Consider the following 18190-nt stretch of genomic DNA (forward strand, 5'->3'; position numbering starts at 1 on the left):
CCACTGTGGTTTGGGATATTTAGTTCTAAATTATTTTGTAAGACTTTTTCTCTCAGTATATAAGTTTTTTCATATTGGTTTTAAGTTTTCCAGAGTTGTGATTTTCCTTTTTCATTCTAAAAAAGTAATATCAAAGATACAATATTCAAAGCTGTGAATATGTACATAGATTTAAATATTTCCTGCTTTGTACTGTAAATTGAGTCTCCAGATTTCTCTACGATTACTCATAGTAGTAATTGTCCATCTTGTAGGAGACAACTGCATCTTCAGGACAAATAAATATTTTCACACTGTCCATGATGAACCTCAGTATACCTACAGAAACCCTTCTGTGCAGGGAACTCATTGAGTTGCTAACACTATTCTTTGCCTTCCTAATACTTTTCCTTTGTTAAGCTCATTAACTTTTGGTTAGTTTAAAGTATCCTCCCTCAATGTGGGATCTTTCTTGCAGAGAGCAGCATCCAGAAGGATCAGTGACCATCCTTTGTACAGTACACTATGGTTTTGACTCACATCTTAGGGGCTTTTATTTATTTACTTATTAAATATTTATTTAATATTTCCCTGGTGGCTCAGACAGTAAAGCATCTGTCTATAATGTGAGAGACCTGGGTTCGATCCCTGGGTTGGGAAGATTCGCTGGAGAAGGAAATGGCAACCCACTCCAGTACTCTTGCCTTGAAAATTCCATGGACGGAGGAGCTTGGTGCAGGCTACTATCCATGGGGTTACAAAGAGTTGGACACGACTGAGCGACTTCACTTTTCTTTCTTAAATATTTATTTGGCTGCCTTGGGTCTTAGTTACACCGCACAGGATCTTTGTTGCATCATGAAGGATCTTTTGTTGCAGCACATGAACTCTTTAGTTGTGGTGCATGGGGTCAATAGTTGCAGCACACGGGCTTCAATAGTTGTGGCACATGGGCTTCAATAGTTGTGGCTGACCAGGGATCGAACCCACATCTCCTGCTTTGCAAGGTGGATTCTTAACCACTGGACCAGAAGGGAAGTCCCCTTAGGGGCTTTTTACACTGGCCTTTCCTGAGGAGCTTTCCTTACTCACATTTTCATAGGTTTATATGTTTTCTTTCCCTTAATCTAGAATGCTACAGCTATGGTAACAATAGCATTTCACCTTTGATCAGTTATATAGACTTTGTGACACATGTTCATGCTATATAAAATAAATCTTAGCTCTGTGCCTCCTTCACAGGGTTGTCCTGATATGCTTCCTTTGACAGCCTCCTTGAATCTTGCTCCATTTTACTGTTAATTTTCCCCACTAGTAATGCGTTTCACCATTCATTAAGCTTATCCTTTTAATTTCTTATTTAAAAAAAAAAAGTTTTGCCAAGTTTTGCCTTGGATACATCCTATAGTGGTTTTGATTCTACCCCAGCAATGCTGACTGTAACCATTTTATAGAATACTCATTTCCACTCTGAAAACCTTCCTCTTGTGGTTTTTGCCTCCTGATCCTGACTTGAATGTCTCAGACGATGGGAAACTCACGTTTGATGTTTAGTCTGTACTTCCTTGTATATAACTGCTTATGGAATCCAAGTTTGCCTCTGGACACATAAGATACCTATTTTTTCAATAAGAACATTTCAGATACTTGATGACAGACATAAGCTTTCCTCAATTCTCTATCCCTGGCTCTAGTTATTAAGCTAGTACTTCAAATGAGATCATGATCACCAGAGAACAACATGAATGCCTATGACTTGAATTCTGAGTGGACTTAACTCATTGGTTATCTTAACCTTTCTAACACATTAAGGGTATAAATGATCATCTTTTAAATTCATATTGTGGATTCATCATCTAAAAAGTTATGAAGAGAGCTTTGGATTTGGTGTCAGTTAAACTATATTTGAATTCTTGACCAGACTCATACTTCAGTTTTTCTGACTTATAGTTTTTTCATTGTACATGTGGATAGCAATGTTGGCCTTGTTTGGTTACCCTGAGGATTAACTAAATGAACCTGTACAGAGCTGGTGCCTAGTAAGTCTTATTTTCCCTTCTCTTTCCTACTCTATCCTTTCTTTCCTTCTAATACTTAAAAAAAAATAGGTATACTTGATTTACAATATTATATTAGTTTCAGGTGTATAGCAGTGATTCATTATTTTTATAGTTTATACCCCATTAAAATTATTACAAGATAATGGATATAATTCCTTGTGCAATACAGTATATCCTTGTTGCTTATCTGTTGCGTATAGTAGTTTGTGTCTCTTAATATCATACCCCCACTGTGTTCCTCCTACTTCCCTCTCCCTACTGGTAACCACTAGTTTGTTTTCTAAATCTGTGAGTTTGTTTCTGTTTTAATATTTACACTAATTTGTATTATATTTTAGATATAAATGATTTCACATGGTATTTGTCTTTCTCTGATTTATTTCATGAGCATAATATTCTCTAGGTCTATCTATCTTGCTACAAATGACAGAATTTCATTCTTTTTTAATGACTGACTAATATTCTATTATGGTGCTTCCCAGGTTTCTCAGTGGTAAAGAATTGCCTGCCAATGCAGGAGATACAGGTTTGATCCCTGGGCCAGGAATATCTGCTGGAGGAGGAAACAGCAACCCACTCCAGTATTTTTGCTTGGGAAAATCCCATAGACAGAGGAGCCTGGTGGGATGTAGTCCATGGAGTCACAAAGAATCGGACATGACTGAGTGACTAAGGACACACAGATACAATATTCTATTATATATATAATCACATCATTTTTATCGAGTCATCTATTGATGGACACTTGGGTTGCTTCCATGTCTTGGCTATTATAAGTAGAGCTGCTATGAACATTGGGATCAATGTGTCTTTTTGAATTAGTGTTTCCATGTTTTGTGGAGATATACCTGGGAGTAGAATTGCTGGGTTGTATGGTGGTTCTATTTTAGCTTTTTGAGAAGTCCTAATACTGTTGTCTATAGTGGTTGTGCCAGTTTGCATTTCCACCAAAAGTATACATCTTTGGCAACATTTGTTATTTATAGACTTTTTGATGATAGCCATTCTGAGATGTGTGAAGTGATAGTTTTTAATTTTCATTTCTCTAATAATTAGTGATTTGAGCATATTTTTATGTGTTTATTAGTCATCTATATGTCTTCTTTGGAAAACTGTACCTTTAGGTCTACTACACATTTATTATATTGAATTATTTGTTTTTTTTATATTGAGTTATATGAGCTACTTATATATTTTAGCTATTAACCTTTTGTCAGTTATATAATTTCCAAATATTCTCTCCCATTCTATTGCTTATCTTTTCATTTTGTCAATGATACCCTTTGCTGTGCAAAAGCTTTTAAGTTTAGTTAGGTCCCATTTGTTTATTTTTGCTTTTATTTCTTTTGCCTTTGGAGACAGATCCAAAAATATATAAATATTGCTGAAATGTATGTCAAAATGTTCTTCCTATGTTCTTCTCTAGGGGTTTTATGGTTTCTGATCATATATTTAGGTCTTTAATCCATTTTGAGTTTATTTTTATATATGGTATGAGAAAAAGGTCTAATCTCATTGTTTTACTGTAGATGTCCAGTTTTCCTAGCATCATTTATTGAAGAGACTGTCTTTTCTCCATGATATATTCTTGCCCCCTTTGTTGTAGATTAATTGACCATAGGTATGTAGGTTTATTTCTGGGCTCTTTATTCTGTTCCATTGATATGTTTCTTTTTATGCCAGTACTTTACAGTTTTATTTACTGTAGCTTTGTAGTTTAGTCTAAAGTCTGAGAGAATGACACCTCCAGCTCTGTTTTTTCTTTTTTCTCTCTCAAGATTGCTTTGGCAATTTGGGTTTTTTTGTGGTTCCATATGAATATTAAGATTATTTTTTACAGTTCTGTGAAAAATGTAGTAAGATTTCTATCAGGATTGCATTAGACCTGTAGATTGATTTGGGTAGTATGGTCATTTTATTAATTTTAATTTTTCCACTCCTACAGCATAGGGTATTGTTGCATTTCTTTGTATCATCTTCAGTTTCCTTTATCTGTGTTCTCAGAGTACAGGTCATTCACCTCCTTGGTTAAGTTTATTCCTAGATATTTTTAAATTTTTATGTGATTTTAAACAGTTGCTTTTTTTTTATCTTTCTCTTTTCTAATAGTTCACTATTGTGGATAGAAAAGCAACAAATTTCTGTGTATTAATTTTGTATCCTGAAACTTTGCTGCATTTATTTATTAATTCTAATAGTTTTGAGGTGAAGTCTTTAGGGTTTTCTATATAAATACCATGCTATCTGCAAATAGTTACAGTTCACTCTTCCTTTTCAATTTGCATATCTTTTCTTTTTTCTTGTCAAAATCACTATAGATGATGACTGCAGCCATGAAATTAAAAGACACTTACTCCTTGGAAGGAAAGTTATGACCAACCTAGATAGCATATTCAAAAGCAGAGACATCACTTTGCCAACAAAGGTTCGTCTAGTAAAGGCTATGGTTTTTCCTGTGGTCATGTATGGATGTGAGAGTTGGACTGTGAAGAAGGCTGAGTGCTGAAGAATCGATGCTTTTGAAGTGTGGTGTTGGAGAAGACTCTTGAGAGTCCCTTGGACTGCAAGGAGATCCAACCAGTCCATTCTGAAGGAGATTAGCCCTGGGATTTCTTTGGAAGGAATGATGCTAAAGCTGAAACTCCAGTACTTTGGCCACCTCGTGTGAAGAGTTGACTTATTGGAAAAGACTCTGATGCTGGGAGGGATTGGGGGCAGGAGGAGGGGATGAAAGAGGACGAGATGGCTGGATGGCATCACTGACTCGATGGACGTGAGTCTCAGTGAACTCTGGGACTTGGTGATGGACAGGGAGGCCTGGTGTGCTGTGATTCATGGGGTGGCAAAGAGTCGGACACGACTGAGCGACTGATCTGATCTGATCTCTTTTCTTGTCTGGTTGCTGCAGCCAAAATTTCATATATTATGTTAAATAGAAGCTGCAAGAGTGAGTTTCCTTGTCTTATTCATGAATTTAGTAGGAAGGCTTTCAGCTTTTGAGTATGATGTTCAGTTCAGTTCAGTTCAGTTGCTCAGTCATGTCCAACTCTTTGTGACTCCATGGACTGCAGCACGCCAGGCCTCCCTGTCCATCGCCAACTCCCGGAGTTTACTCAAACTCATGTGCATTAAGTTGGTGATGCCATCCAACCATCTCATCCATCTCATCCCCTTCTTCTCCTGCCTTCAGTCTTTCCCAGCATCAGAGTCTTTTTAAATGAGTCAGCTCTTCACATCAGGTGGCCAAAGTATTGGAGTTTCAGCTTCAGCATCAGTCCTTCCAATGAATATTCAGGACTGATTTCCTTTAGGATGGACATGTTGGATCTCCTTGCAATCCAAGGGACTCTCAAGAGTCTTCTCCAACACCACAGTTCAAAAGCATCAATTCTTCAGCACTCAGCTTTCTCACATCCATACATGACTACTGGAAAAACCATAGCCTTGACTAGATGGACCTTTGCTGGCAAAGTAATGTCTCTGCTTTTTAATATGCTGTGTAGATTGGTCATAACTTTCCTTCCAAGGAGTAAGTGTCTTTTAATTTCATGGCTGCAATCACCACCTGCAGTGATTTTGGAGGCCCCCAAAATAAACTCTGCCACTATTTCCATTGTTTCCCCATCTATTATTTGCCATGAAGTGATGGGACCAGATGCCATGATCTTAGTTTTCTGAATGTTGAGCTTTAAGTCAAGTTTTTCACTCTCCTCTTTCACTTTCATCAAGAGGCTCTTTAGTTCTTCACTCTCTGCCATAAAGATGGTGTCATCTGCATATCTGAGGTTTTTGATATTTCTTCCTGCAATCTTGATTCCAGCTTGTGCTTCATCCAGCCCAGCATTTCTCATGATGTCCTCTGCATATAAGTAGATTTGTCTTAAATGGCCTTTCTAATATTGAGATATGTTCCCTCTAAACCCACTTTGATGAGAGTTTTTAATCAAATACTTCTAACACATACTTTGAATGTAGAGTTTTAAGTTGATGTTTTTATGTGATTTGAACTAAAAAAGCCTGAAATTATATAACCCAATGGTTCCTGGACTGATATAAAAATTTGGGTTAATATAAAGCTATACTGAAGGCCAGTGTGTAATGAAAGAGATTACATCACTGAGATAATTTACAACTAACATCTAGATAACTTGATATGGTTCATTCTCTGGAGTTTATAGCTGCAGACTACTATATTAGAAGTCTCTATGAGAGTGTTTTCCTATATAGTTTCTAGCCTCATCCTCTTTGGTAGAGAACATTTTCTTCAGTTGACAGAAAAACTTTTAAGTGCAGATGGATTACTCAAAATGTAGATAAAAAGAAAGGTATACCTCTTCTTTGAGTTCCCAATCCCACATCTCTTTCTTATGTGATGCCTGAAACTATGACTTTGCAACTCACTTAAGGGAATAACCTTTCTCCTTTCAAGAATGTTGTGGGTTTACACTAGGATTTTGTCATTGTAGCACCATCAGAAAATGTAGCCTGACATCTGTGCTAGGTTCATAAAGAGAATAAGAGGAAACACACTACTAGATTAAGGCCAAATGTTTTCCTTTATATTTATCAGATATTTGTGTCTTTTTTTTTTTTCATAGCCACTACTTACCTGATGCTATCAGAGATTAAAGATGATACCACTATTATTTTTATTAATAAAAATATGCCTAAGGTAAAAGTCAAGACTGTTCTCACTCATTCTGAACATTTAATACTTTCAAGTCAAATTAAATCAACATACATTTACAGAGTGTCTACTATTGTCAAAGTAATTTACTAGATCCTCACGGGTACAAAAAAATGTAAATCATGATTCTCCTCAATTCTGTTTCTACTTTTAACATAAAGTCAACATTCTTTCCCTAGCTTTTTCCCTCAGAAAATAATAAATGCTTCTGGTTACTTATCTTTTAAAAGCTAGCTATGGCTATTTCCTTAAATGAAGAGAATAGAATGGATCTTTTCTCCGTTGCTGTATTCTTAGCATATTCAACTAACTGGAGACAATTTTCTAGCTTACTTTTTAAATAAATTTCTTTTCGGTGGTCTCTAGTGATTACAATATGTATATATTGTCTAGAATGGATTGATGACCTCATCAAATCCCTTCTAGCTAATACTGTATATTTAAAAAGTATATTCTATCCAAAACATTACAAAAATATCATTGTTCTTTCTTGCTTCAAATGCCATTTAAATAAATATGCTTATACAGTCATCTTATTCTTTTCTGGATATCTGACCACTAAAATGCATGTTTACAACTATATCTATCTATCTATTCATCTATGCATCTTGGCTTTGATTGCGTAAACAAACAGCCATCTACACCAATATCCTCTTGATTTCATGTTGCATATGGTGAATTAGTGGGCAAAATTAATCACAGGAGAATATAATTTTATGTGAAAATAATTGGTAAGTGAATGACTTAGAAGTTTATTAAGTGCTTTTATTTACTACTGTGGAATTCTCTAACATTTTCTTGTCTCCACAGTATTCCACAAGGAAGCTTGCCAGATATTTTTATTTTGAGCTATTTTGTTTAGCCTAACAATGTGAATTTAGAGGTTTGTAGATGAATGATGCTGCTTTTCATCTATCCATCCATCTACACATCTACCCATTCATTCATTCATACAGTTCCTTGTTTCAGAAACCAATGCTATCTTTTCAACATATTACTTTAATTAATCTAAGTCATTTTACTGGCAAACAAAGTTAGGCTCAGACAAAGTAACTTTATGCAAGGAAATATTATTGTAAATCACCTATTCTTTCTAATTTACATTTCTTTAAGCATTTTTGATTATTTACTTTTTGGCCGTGCTGGATCTTCATTGCTGTGTGGACTCTTGTCTAGTTGCAGTGTGTTGGGGCTGCTCTCCAGTGACAGTGTGCGTGCTTCTTATTGTGCTGGCTTCTCTTGTTGTGGAGCACAGGCTCTAGGGCGCAGGGTTTTCAGTAGTTGCTGTACGAAGGCTTAGTAGTTTCATTTCCTGGGCTCTAAGAGCACAGGCTCAGTAGTTGTGACATACAGGTTTAGCTGCTCTGCGGCATATGGGATACTCCCAGACCAGGGATTGAAACTGTGTCTTTTGCATTGATGGGTTCTTTATCACTGAGCCACGAGGGAAGCCCTCTAATTTACATTTTAATTTTGGAGAATTCTAAACAGTTTGGACTACAAATGACCTTACTGGTCACCTTGTCGAAACTTCCATTTGATCCCCTGAAAATTTTCTCTAGCCAGTTTGGATATTTCAGTTATTTCCAATTCAGTCTTATTAAATATCAAATATATATCCAATAAAATCTTATTAAATATCAAATAGGACCAATGGAGTCTTTCGCTAATGGTTATTTTCACAGAGCCCAGTGCTACATGCACATGGGACAAAATATGAATTTATGACAATATTAATAATATAATTTGACTGTCAGTCATGTGCTGGATGCTGGAAGAGACTGCTATTTCAACAAGATCCATTCCCTGAAAATTTGGAATCTAAATTTAGAAATGGAGCAACTAGGTCCATGGAGAAAGCAGCTAAGTACAGATGGGTGACAGCATGAATTTTAGGATTATCAAACCATTTTAAGGTCATTTTGATCATATTCTGAGCCTTTAAAATTTGACATTTTATCGATTCTGTGCTCTCTTTTCATTATTGTTATATCCCTTTTCTTCTCTGAATGTGTGTGTATGAGAGGGGGTGGTGGGATTGAGAGAAAAGAGAGAGAGAAAGATAAGAGCTGAAACTATACACCTAAATATAGGGGGTGGAAGTTGGTCAGTGCAGAAATCTGGATACCATGTGGCCTCTAAGGATATCCAATTTTAATAAATGGATGGGATTTAGACAGATTTTAAAGAGTATTTATAAAGCAAAACGATCAAGTTGGAAATGTGGAAGCTACCCTTGAGTTAGCTGAGTTTGTTTCTTTGTATAAGAATAAATATTTCATTTTGACTTAAAAAGATTGGTGGATGGGTGGATAAATTCATTAGTTAATTCATTAAAGTATTTATTGAGTGTGTGCTATATACTATTTTAGGAACTGGAGATAGAAAATAAATACAAAAGACAAACCTTGTCATTATGGGTTTTACATTCTTATGAGGATCTTGAAGCCACATTCCTCATCTAGAAGGAAGGGGTATCACTGAAGCAGCGGCACTGGAAATCAGGAAAGGGCAAAAATGATGGAGAATCAATTGGGGGCAGTTTTTAAAGATCCTCAATCCAGCTAGGAAGGAAAATAGCCAAGGGCCAGATATGTGTTTCAAGCCAAACCAATGTACATTTTTTTTTTTTTAGGAATGAGAAGGGAAGAAGTGTAACTTTATAAATTTATAACTTATAAATTTCTCTAATTTCTGTTTTGATTTAGTTTTTCTGTAGTTTTCTCATGAAGCTCAACTTAAATTACTGAACTAAGGAGGTGAGTGTTTGGAGGCCACAGTCTCAGAACCAAAGATACCCTCCTATGCCAGGAGTGAGAAGACAACCACCTTAGCTCCCACGCACAGAGAGAGGTAAAAGCTGTGGAGGGAGAAGATTTGGGACACTTAAGGCCCGCACTCCTTTCCCACACAGAATGATCTCTTCAAGGTCATTCACATGGTGTGAAATCCTGCTCAGGGAGGACTGAAGTCAGAGAAGGAAAGGACATATCACATTCTCATCTTTTCTTCTTTGTGCAGGTTCAGTCACTTAGGGCTGTCTGACTCTTTTGTGACCCCATGGACTGAGGCACCCCAGGTTCCTCTGTCCATGGGATTTCCCAGGCAAGAATACTGGAGTGGGTTGCCATTGCCTTCAGGGGATCTTACCGACCCAAGGATCGAACCAGGGTCTCCTGCACTGCAAGCAGTCTCCTACATTGCAGGTGGATTTTTTACCGACTGAGTCACCAGTGCAATTTTTTTATGTGAGCTCAGTTGGGCCATGAGAAACACTGAAGTCAGAAGGCCTAGATTAAACTCATGTATCTTCACTCATCTGTTGTGGGGCCTGGGGAGATTACATCACTTTAAATTAGAGTCTCATTTGTAAATTGGGTTCTTAGTATCTCCTTAATTTTCCTTCCAAGATTGTTGAAAGCCTTAATAAGATAATACATGGGAAGATGATTTCTAAACAGTAAAAAGACTATCAGTGCAAATGATGATTATATTCTTATTTTATTAATTGAATTACATGGTTATTTATGGCATCATGCTTCTGTTGACATACAGTGTAACACAGAGGGTAAAAAAGGAGCTCTGGAAATAATTAAATTAGTTAAATTTGAATTCTGCCAGTTCTTAACTGGGTGGCTGACTAAGCAACTTAACCTCTCTGTGTGTCAGTTTCTTCATTTATAAAATGAGAATAATGACAGAACATACCTTATAGGGAGGATTCAATGTATCAATAATTGCAAGCCACTTAGAACTCTGCAGGGAGTTTAGCCCTGGCTCACCATAGTTATAGCTTATGCTGCTGCTAAGTCACTTCAGTCGTGTCCAACTCTGTGCAACCCCATGGACGGCAGCCCACCAGGCTTCCCCATCCCTGGGATTCTCCAGGCAAGAACACTGGAGTGGGTTGCCATGTCCTTCTCCAACGCATGAAAGTGAAAAGTGAAAGTGAAGTTGCTCAGTTGTATCCAACCCTCAGCGACCCCATGGACTGCAGCCTTCCAGGCTCCTCCTTCCACGGGATTTTCCAGGCAAGAGTACTAGAGTGGGGTGCCATTGCTTTCTCCAAGTTATAGCTTATATTTCTTATTAAAACAGACATTCTTTAAAACATTGATAATTTCTTTACTTGGGCAATAAGGATACTAACTTTAATCTGTGTCATGAAGAAGAATTAAGTCTTTCTTATTTTGAGAGATGACTAAAATCAGACAAACATATCACATGTAGTAATTGTTAAACTGTTGAATAAGGCACCATAAAGGAAATCACAAATTATTAGAAAGAAATCATTTGTGCTGCTGTAACCAGCCTATTTTAACTGACAATCTGGCATCAAAAAGGAAGTCGAAGTACAGCCATTGTGTGGGATAGCATTCATGGAGAAAAGATCTTCTACCTGTCAAGCGTGCAGTGTCAGAGGCTGGTGAGCTCATATTCACCAAGCTTTGAGTCAGGGGCCTGATCTCAGATCAGGATGATATATGAGCAGAGCTAGACTCCTTTGTGTTTCCAATAGACAAGGACATTGACAATATTCCACTAATGAAAATTTTATTTGCCATTATAATGTCAAAGTTAATCATTCATTTCAAGTGGATTTCCAGCCTTTGTTAAATACATTATGTCCACGAGCGAATGATGATATGTTTGAATCACAAGGTATGTTTTCCTGTTTTGGCAAGTCTGGATTTTTATAGCAGGGCTTTGCTTTAAATGGATATTTTAATGATGGCATGCTCATTCTAAGACTTTACATTATTATCTCATCTTCTTTGAGCCTGCAGCAGCCCAGTTAGATAAGGAACTACTTGTGTCATTATCATTGATATATTTTGCAGATGTGGTTTGGAGATTGAATAGCTTGTGCAGTAGCATACAGCAAGTAGGTGATTAAGACAGGAGCCAAATAAGATCATGATGGCATGGACTATAAGCTTGTGAGGGCAGGGAGAATAGAGAGATGTATAGAGAGAATAGAGAGTTCCTCTTGGTAACGAAACAGGCCTTGGATGCAACGTGTGCCCAGTTCAAGCTTTCAAGTGAATGAATGCTGTGGTCCTAATAGTTTGATTTAGGAGTTGAAAGACTTGGCCTTTGGGAAAGACTATTCAACATTCTGTTTTGTTGTTGTCGTTGTTGTTGTTTTCCTTTAAAATACGGAGATGATTTTAAAATATAGAGATGATTAAGACTATGTTTTATTTGTTTGAAGGTAGGTCAGAAATATAATTATCCTTTCAATGTGTATCTGGCAACTTTCTCCAAGTAATTCAGCTGCTTCCACCTATGATGTTTTCAGAGCTGTAAATGGAAATTCTCAAGTTGTTTTAAAAAAGCATAAAAATCAAAGTATTGTTATCCCTGAGATATTGCCCTTCAAAATGACCTGATTGATTTAATTAAATCATCAGTGGGTTGATTTAATTTCCTCCTGACCGCCGCCCCCCTCCGACCCAAATGCAAAGATAGCAGAAATGTCTTATTAACCATGAAGGAAAACTTATGAGACTTAGTGGCCCAGGTAGGAAATTAATAAATTTCGGAATATAAAAAAGATTAACTAGGGTATTGCTTCTGATCTTAAGAGCCTTGTACATAGGTCCTATGTAACTTCTCAGATTTTCCTATATTAATTTCTTCTCATTGGAGAAATGAAGAAAATGATGCTGATGATAACTTAAAGTGCTCAACGGCTAAAATGTACCCTGACAATAGCTGCAGTAGTACAAGGGAAAAAGTAAAGTCTCTGTTGTTTAATTGAATCAAAAACACCACATTCTTTTAGTAAAGATCTAAAGACATAGAGTGTCACTTTCAGGAAGCTAGCATTTATTGTTTTCATTTTGTTCTATAAATGCCTAACGATGCTGCCAAGACAGGGAAAACTTCAAACAGCGAGTGTTATCTGTTTTTTCTTCTCTTCTCTCATCACCCTCTTCTACCGTGTGCTGCTACACTGGTTACCTTCTGCATCGAAACATCTTTGTATGTCATAAACCCACAGGAAAAAAAAAATCAAAACACTCAAAGATTAGAGAACACACATTCCCTTTCCAGGCCTTTTTTGGTGGGCATAGGACTGCAGTTCTGGTGAAGTGTATTAATTTTTGAGAGTCTGAGTTTATTTCTCTCTTCTAGGATTTTGTATTATTGAACAATGTATCTCTGTATATCTATATATCTCTCAAACTCTGACACCTGAAGAACTTGTTAAAAACTTAAAATTCCTGGGCTCTACTCATAGATATTCACATTCTGAGAAACCATCAGGAATCTACATTTAAAAAAAGCATCTCAGAAAAATATCATGCTTTCTCTTAAAAAAATAAACACTGTCATCATCTCTTTTACTCATTTGGCATTTTCCACTTTTCAGAATGCTTGCACATACATATTCAGTTCTGGGAGGTAGATGGGACTGATTGTCCCCATTTTGAGGATAAGAAAAAGACTCAGAGTTTAGCAGTGATTTCTTCAAGGCCTCACTCTATACTCCTCTCTTGCCCATTTCTCTGGATTGCTCACCTTAGCTGACCTTTTTCTTTTTGAGTGTTGAACTGCAAGAGGAAAGGAGCCCCCAGAGCCAGCACTGCGTGTGCCTGCCTTCCTCAAGAATGAGACAAGTCTTGTGGCAGCCAAGGAAGGAAAATACATAATTTTATCTGTGAGATGTGAACATTTCCCTAATTGACAGTGTTACCAACTGATTTTCAGTAATTTCCCTTACCACATTCCGATGTACTTTTGAAAATGTATTTGGCTGGCTTCACTTTTGGAGAAGAGGGTTGAGTGTGTGTGTGTGTATCTCCCCTGTCTGTTATATATTGTCAGAATCCCAAGTTCACTCCCTTTATGCAGGCACCCTGAACTGCTGCAGGGGATGTGTGCTCCCCATTGACAGTTGGGATTCCCCGCTCTCATGGCGCCTTGCCTATTTAATCCTCCTCCAGATGTCTGCCCGGTAAACCCATCTGCCTTTGCTGTACCCAGCGGCAGCATGAAATGTCCTGGCCCCCAGATGCAATGGGGCTGTTTAACAGTGCTTGTGCTAAACAACCTCATAGGCCTCAGTTCCCATTCTGCTAGGAACCTGGAGGATTCCTGGGCCCTCTACAGGACCCACATCCATTCTCAGTAGTTTCCTTGACATTCATGTCCCTTGCCTACTATTAGGGTATTTCCAGCATACACCTGTTTCTGCTTGGAAATCACCCATTAAATCTTTTGGCACGACCCTGGTGGCTTATGGGAATGTCTGTAAAGGGGAGGGACTAAGGATATTTGAAGACTGGTTGAAGAAGGATACTTAGTATCACAACAGCCGCTTCCACACCTTAGCATGGCTACTCCTTTATGTTTCCAAAATTTTTCATGCTGCATTTTAGCTTAGGTGACATTTTCTCCTCTGCTGAGTTTTCAGTAGTGTCCAGCGGTCACCACAAGCACTCCTGGAGATCTGATTGCCCTCCAGAGCTGGCTACTGACTGCCCTTGCCCACAGTCATCCTCTCCACCTGCATCCTCCCCTCTCTGCAGAGTGCTCACCTGGTCCCTCATTTTAGGGATTGAGTCTGTTTTGCAGCTTTCCGGAGGATCGAACCCAGATCTGGGTTCCTGGAATGTGGAAACACTTTTTCCTTTTCCAAAATGAGCTGAAGGTGGGCCCAAGGGGCCATCGTTACTTTCTCTAGTGTCCCTAGACACTAGAGAAAACAGAATTCTTTGTGCTCCAGCTTATTGGAGAGACTACAGACCGCTTTTTCTCAATTCCCCCAACCCTAACCTCTCTTTGTGCACCGGGGTCCTCTAACCGGTCGGTGGTGTTTTCTCTCCGGGGAGGGATGGGACTGAGCCGATCCGAGCTGCAGTTGTTTCGCTCTGCCTCTGAGAATTTCTCATCCAAACCTCAATCACGTAGGATTGCGTAGAGAGGAGAAAAGGGGAGAGACAGAAGACGGAGAAGGGGGAGAGGGGTGACGGGAGGGAGGGGGAAGAGTCTGGGAGCCGAGGGCGCGAGGGAGGGGAGGAGGCTCCGAGCGCGCTGCGCTTCCCTGCGCTCCGGGAGCCTGGCCCCACCTGGGCGCTCCCGAGCTCGCGGCGGGTGGGCGAGCAGTGCCAAAGGTGCTTTGGCAGCCGCCCGCCCTTCGTCCCACCCTCCGTCTCGGTGGCGGTCGTCCCTGCCTGGAGTTTCCTGCGGAGCTAGCGCTCCAGCCGAGCGAACCGGCTAGGCGGCGGCGGCGCCCAGGAGCCGGTGCGGCTCGGCGTGCCCCGAGCCTCAGCTCCCGAATGGGACTCCGCCCGGAGCGCCCCCTCTGGGGCCCAGGGAGGCGGCGGCGGGGGCACCCCGCTAGCCCGCGGCTCTGAGCGGCCACCCGCGCAGCGAGTTGGGCGAGTAGACGGCAAACCGCACCTGCTTCCTGGCCCCGGCCCCAGAGTCTGCGTCCGGCCCCCAGGGCCCCGGTGGTGCGCTCGGCCGCCTCCCGACGCCCCCAAGCCCGGCGGCCCAGGGGCCCCGCTTTCGCCTCGGGCGCCAGACCATGGTGGGCAGCTCCGAAGCGGAGCCGCAGCCTCCTGGAGCCGAAGTCGCCCGCAGCCAGCCCCCGCCCCACCCGAGCTGCCGCGCGGGTGTTCGCAGCGCGCTGGTCACTTCCTTCCTCGGCCGGGATGGGCCGCGCGGGACGGAGTGATCGGCCTCGCGTCCAGCGGATAATCCCCATCTGATCTGCTGCCTGTGAGCTGTCGGCTGCCGAGCCGCGCGAGCCTGGGGGGCCGGGGCAGCGCGGCGATGACCTGATCCCGAGCCCGCCAGGGCGCCCCCTCCTTCCCTCGCTGTCTCTGAGCCTGTGCGGAGAGCAGCTCGGTGCGGCGGCCCCGGGCGGACCATGGCGGGGAGCTCCAGTTAAAGGCGTGTGGGCGCCGAGCTGGAGAGGACACCTTCGGCATCGCTGCCTTTTGAGGGGGCTTATTTAAACTACTGAGTCATTCCAGATTTAGGATTCCCTAAATAATCACCAACTGTGCCCATCTTGTGCCAGAAAAAAAGCGGAAAGAGAAAGAGCGCCCGCTCTTTGGGACCCCGCGTCTCCGCGGCGCTCGCCTCTCGCGGGTTTCTCCCGGAGGGTGCCTGGCCCTGGAGGATCTCCCTCCCTCCCTCCTCCTTTCCTTCCCTCCCCTTCCCTCTTGCCCTCCTCCTCCCTCGCCTCCCGCTCTCTTTGCAGCGCTGCTGGCGGGGAGTCGCGCTCGCCGCAGCTGGAAACATCTGCCCCGCCAGGCGCCCCTACCCCGACTCCAGCTAACCGCTCCCACTTCGCGCCTCTCGGAATTCCAGAACTCGGGCGGCGGGCCCCCGGAGAACCGCAGCCGGGGCGATGCATTCGGTAGACCTCACCCAGCCGGGACGGACCTCCTAATCTCCAGAACTGCGGGCCGCAGGGAGTTAAATTGCTGCCTTCCTCTCCTCTCTTGCGGTTGGTGGCTTGTTTTCTAAAGGAACGTTTTATTCACTTTTTAGCATTTTCTACCGGGGGCACGCTACCCGCCACGGTCCAGACTCTTGCTTTGTAAACGGGTTTTCTATGTATGTGTGTGTAGATATACTTTGGACACCTTGCAACGCTTGCGCCTCTCCGACAGGGGCACGGCTTGTTGTTTTGGACATCCTTCTTCCTTTTCCACTTGGTACTCCGAACGCAGTGTGACCAAAGTCCCCACTGCCCCCCTGGACGCGGATCGCCTGGGGGTGCAAGTTTGGGATGCAAGAGTCTAGTTAACAGGAAGGCCTGGGACCGCCCCGCCCCCGCCGCCAGAGGTTTGGGAAGTTTACATCTGGATTTTCACACATTTTGTCGCCACTGCCCAGACTCTTGACTAACCTTGTGGGCGCCGGGTTTTTGGTACTGCAGCCTTCTCAAATATTAGCACTGCCTCCTCGCGCCTGCCCTGTCCCTCCAGGCCGCCGAGGTCCTGCCCTCGCCCCGGCGGAGCGTGATCCCGAGGGCGCAGTGGAGCCCGGGGCCTGGGGCCCGCGCTGAGCAGCTATGGCTGCAGCGATAGCCAGCTCCTTGATCCGGCAGAAGCGACAGGCGAGGGAGTCCAACAGCGACCGGGTGTCGGCCTCCAAGCGCCGTTCCAGCCCCAGCAAAGACGGGCGCTCCCTGTGCGAGAGGCACGTCCTCGGGGTATTCAGCAAAGTGCGCTTCTGCAGCGGCCGCAAGAGGCCAGTGAGGAGGAGACCAGGTCAGTAGAAGCCCTGACGGTGGGCTCCCTAGTGGCTAACACCCCCCTCCCCTTCGGCAAAGCATCTAGGGGCATTCATGGAAGAGAACCAGGATCCTCCTCTTCCATTCTGGCCCCTCGTTCTCCCACAATTTTCAGTTAGATTTCAGTCACCTTCTGTTAGCTAATAGCTTCTTGTCCCATATTCAGGAAAACACTTAATACCTCGATGAAACCACGGTTTGATTGGGATGAGAGTTACATGTTTACATGCTCTTTGTCCCATAGATCCTGTAGAGTCCTTGAGGGCAGTGGCCACCTCATTCTCCATCTCTGTTTCTCATACATCCCTTCATCTGTCCATCCATCCATCCAGTGTTTAATCTACCTCCTGAGAACCTAAATGTAAATAAACCTTCCTTCCTATATCTCTCATAACACAGTGCAATCTTAACACATAATAGACAGTAGGCACAAGATGAACTTAAATTTATTGTCTTTTTCTAACTCTTTCTTTGGCAACACATGATGTGGAATCTTCCTTACGTTTCTGATCGATTTCTCACTTCCCCGTTTTCACCCATGCCCTTTCACTTCTTTTCACCCAGACCTCCTTTTCTTATTCTCTTCCAACTGCTTCTCTCCTTGTTCCAAATGGCTCTTCTCATTAACTTTTCTGTCTTGTTACTCCCATCTTTGCACACTCACACTTTTGGGACATTCACGGAACAACATAGTATCTGCAGTTTGGTCTCAGTAAGTGTAAAGGAAACTTTAGACTTATCAGAGATCTTAGCCTGGCCTTTCTGAAGCTGATTCTTTTCTTTGGCTTTAAACTCAAATGGTTAGCCTTTGCTGTATATCTGTTTACAAAGGGAAATTGGATACCTCAAAATTTCAGAGTGATTATCCCCAATTTAAGCCAGGCTATCTTGAGAGAAAGAAAGCAGAATTGCCAAGGTCTGTGCTTCCTTGGGTGTGGCCCACAGGGTCATTTGCAATCTGCAGATGATTAACCCTTGCTGTGGACAATTGAAAACAAATACAGTCTAGAAGGAAAGCTTGCTTGGTGACCAGTTGACTAGTTTAGGTTCTCATCTTTGCAATTCTGATTGTGATCTCCTGGGTTTCAGGAATGAAGCATATGGGCTGGGGTCATTGGGTAAAGAAAACACTTGAAAAGTCTGGACAAGTGGGGCTCAGAATTAGTTTAGAAATTTGTGATTAAGACTTGTAAAGAAGCTGTT

General features: G+C 41.8%; 1 protein-coding gene across 3 annotated transcripts in view; it reads left to right on the forward strand.

The window, feature by feature from the left end:
- Positions 1-18190, forward strand: part of FGF12 (fibroblast growth factor 12) — a 620602-nt gene that overhangs the window by 312562 nt on the left and 289850 nt on the right. Inside the window, exon 1 of one of the 3 annotated variants that reach the window (XM_027538344.1) lies at positions 16102-16964. The exons of the other annotated variants lie outside the window; for them this stretch is intronic. Coding sequence (XP_027394145.1) covers positions 16766-16964 — 199 coding nt within the window. The 5' untranslated portion in view covers positions 16102-16765. Of the gene's footprint in view, positions 1-16101; positions 16965-18190 lie in introns of those variants that run through there. 3 annotated transcript variants of the gene reach the window in all.

Source organism: Bos indicus x Bos taurus, chromosome 1 (genome assembly GCF_003369695.1).
Source record: "Bos indicus x Bos taurus breed Angus x Brahman F1 hybrid chromosome 1, Bos_hybrid_MaternalHap_v2.0, whole genome shotgun sequence".
Lineage (NCBI taxonomy): Eukaryota > Metazoa > Chordata > Mammalia > Artiodactyla > Bovidae > Bos > Bos indicus x Bos taurus.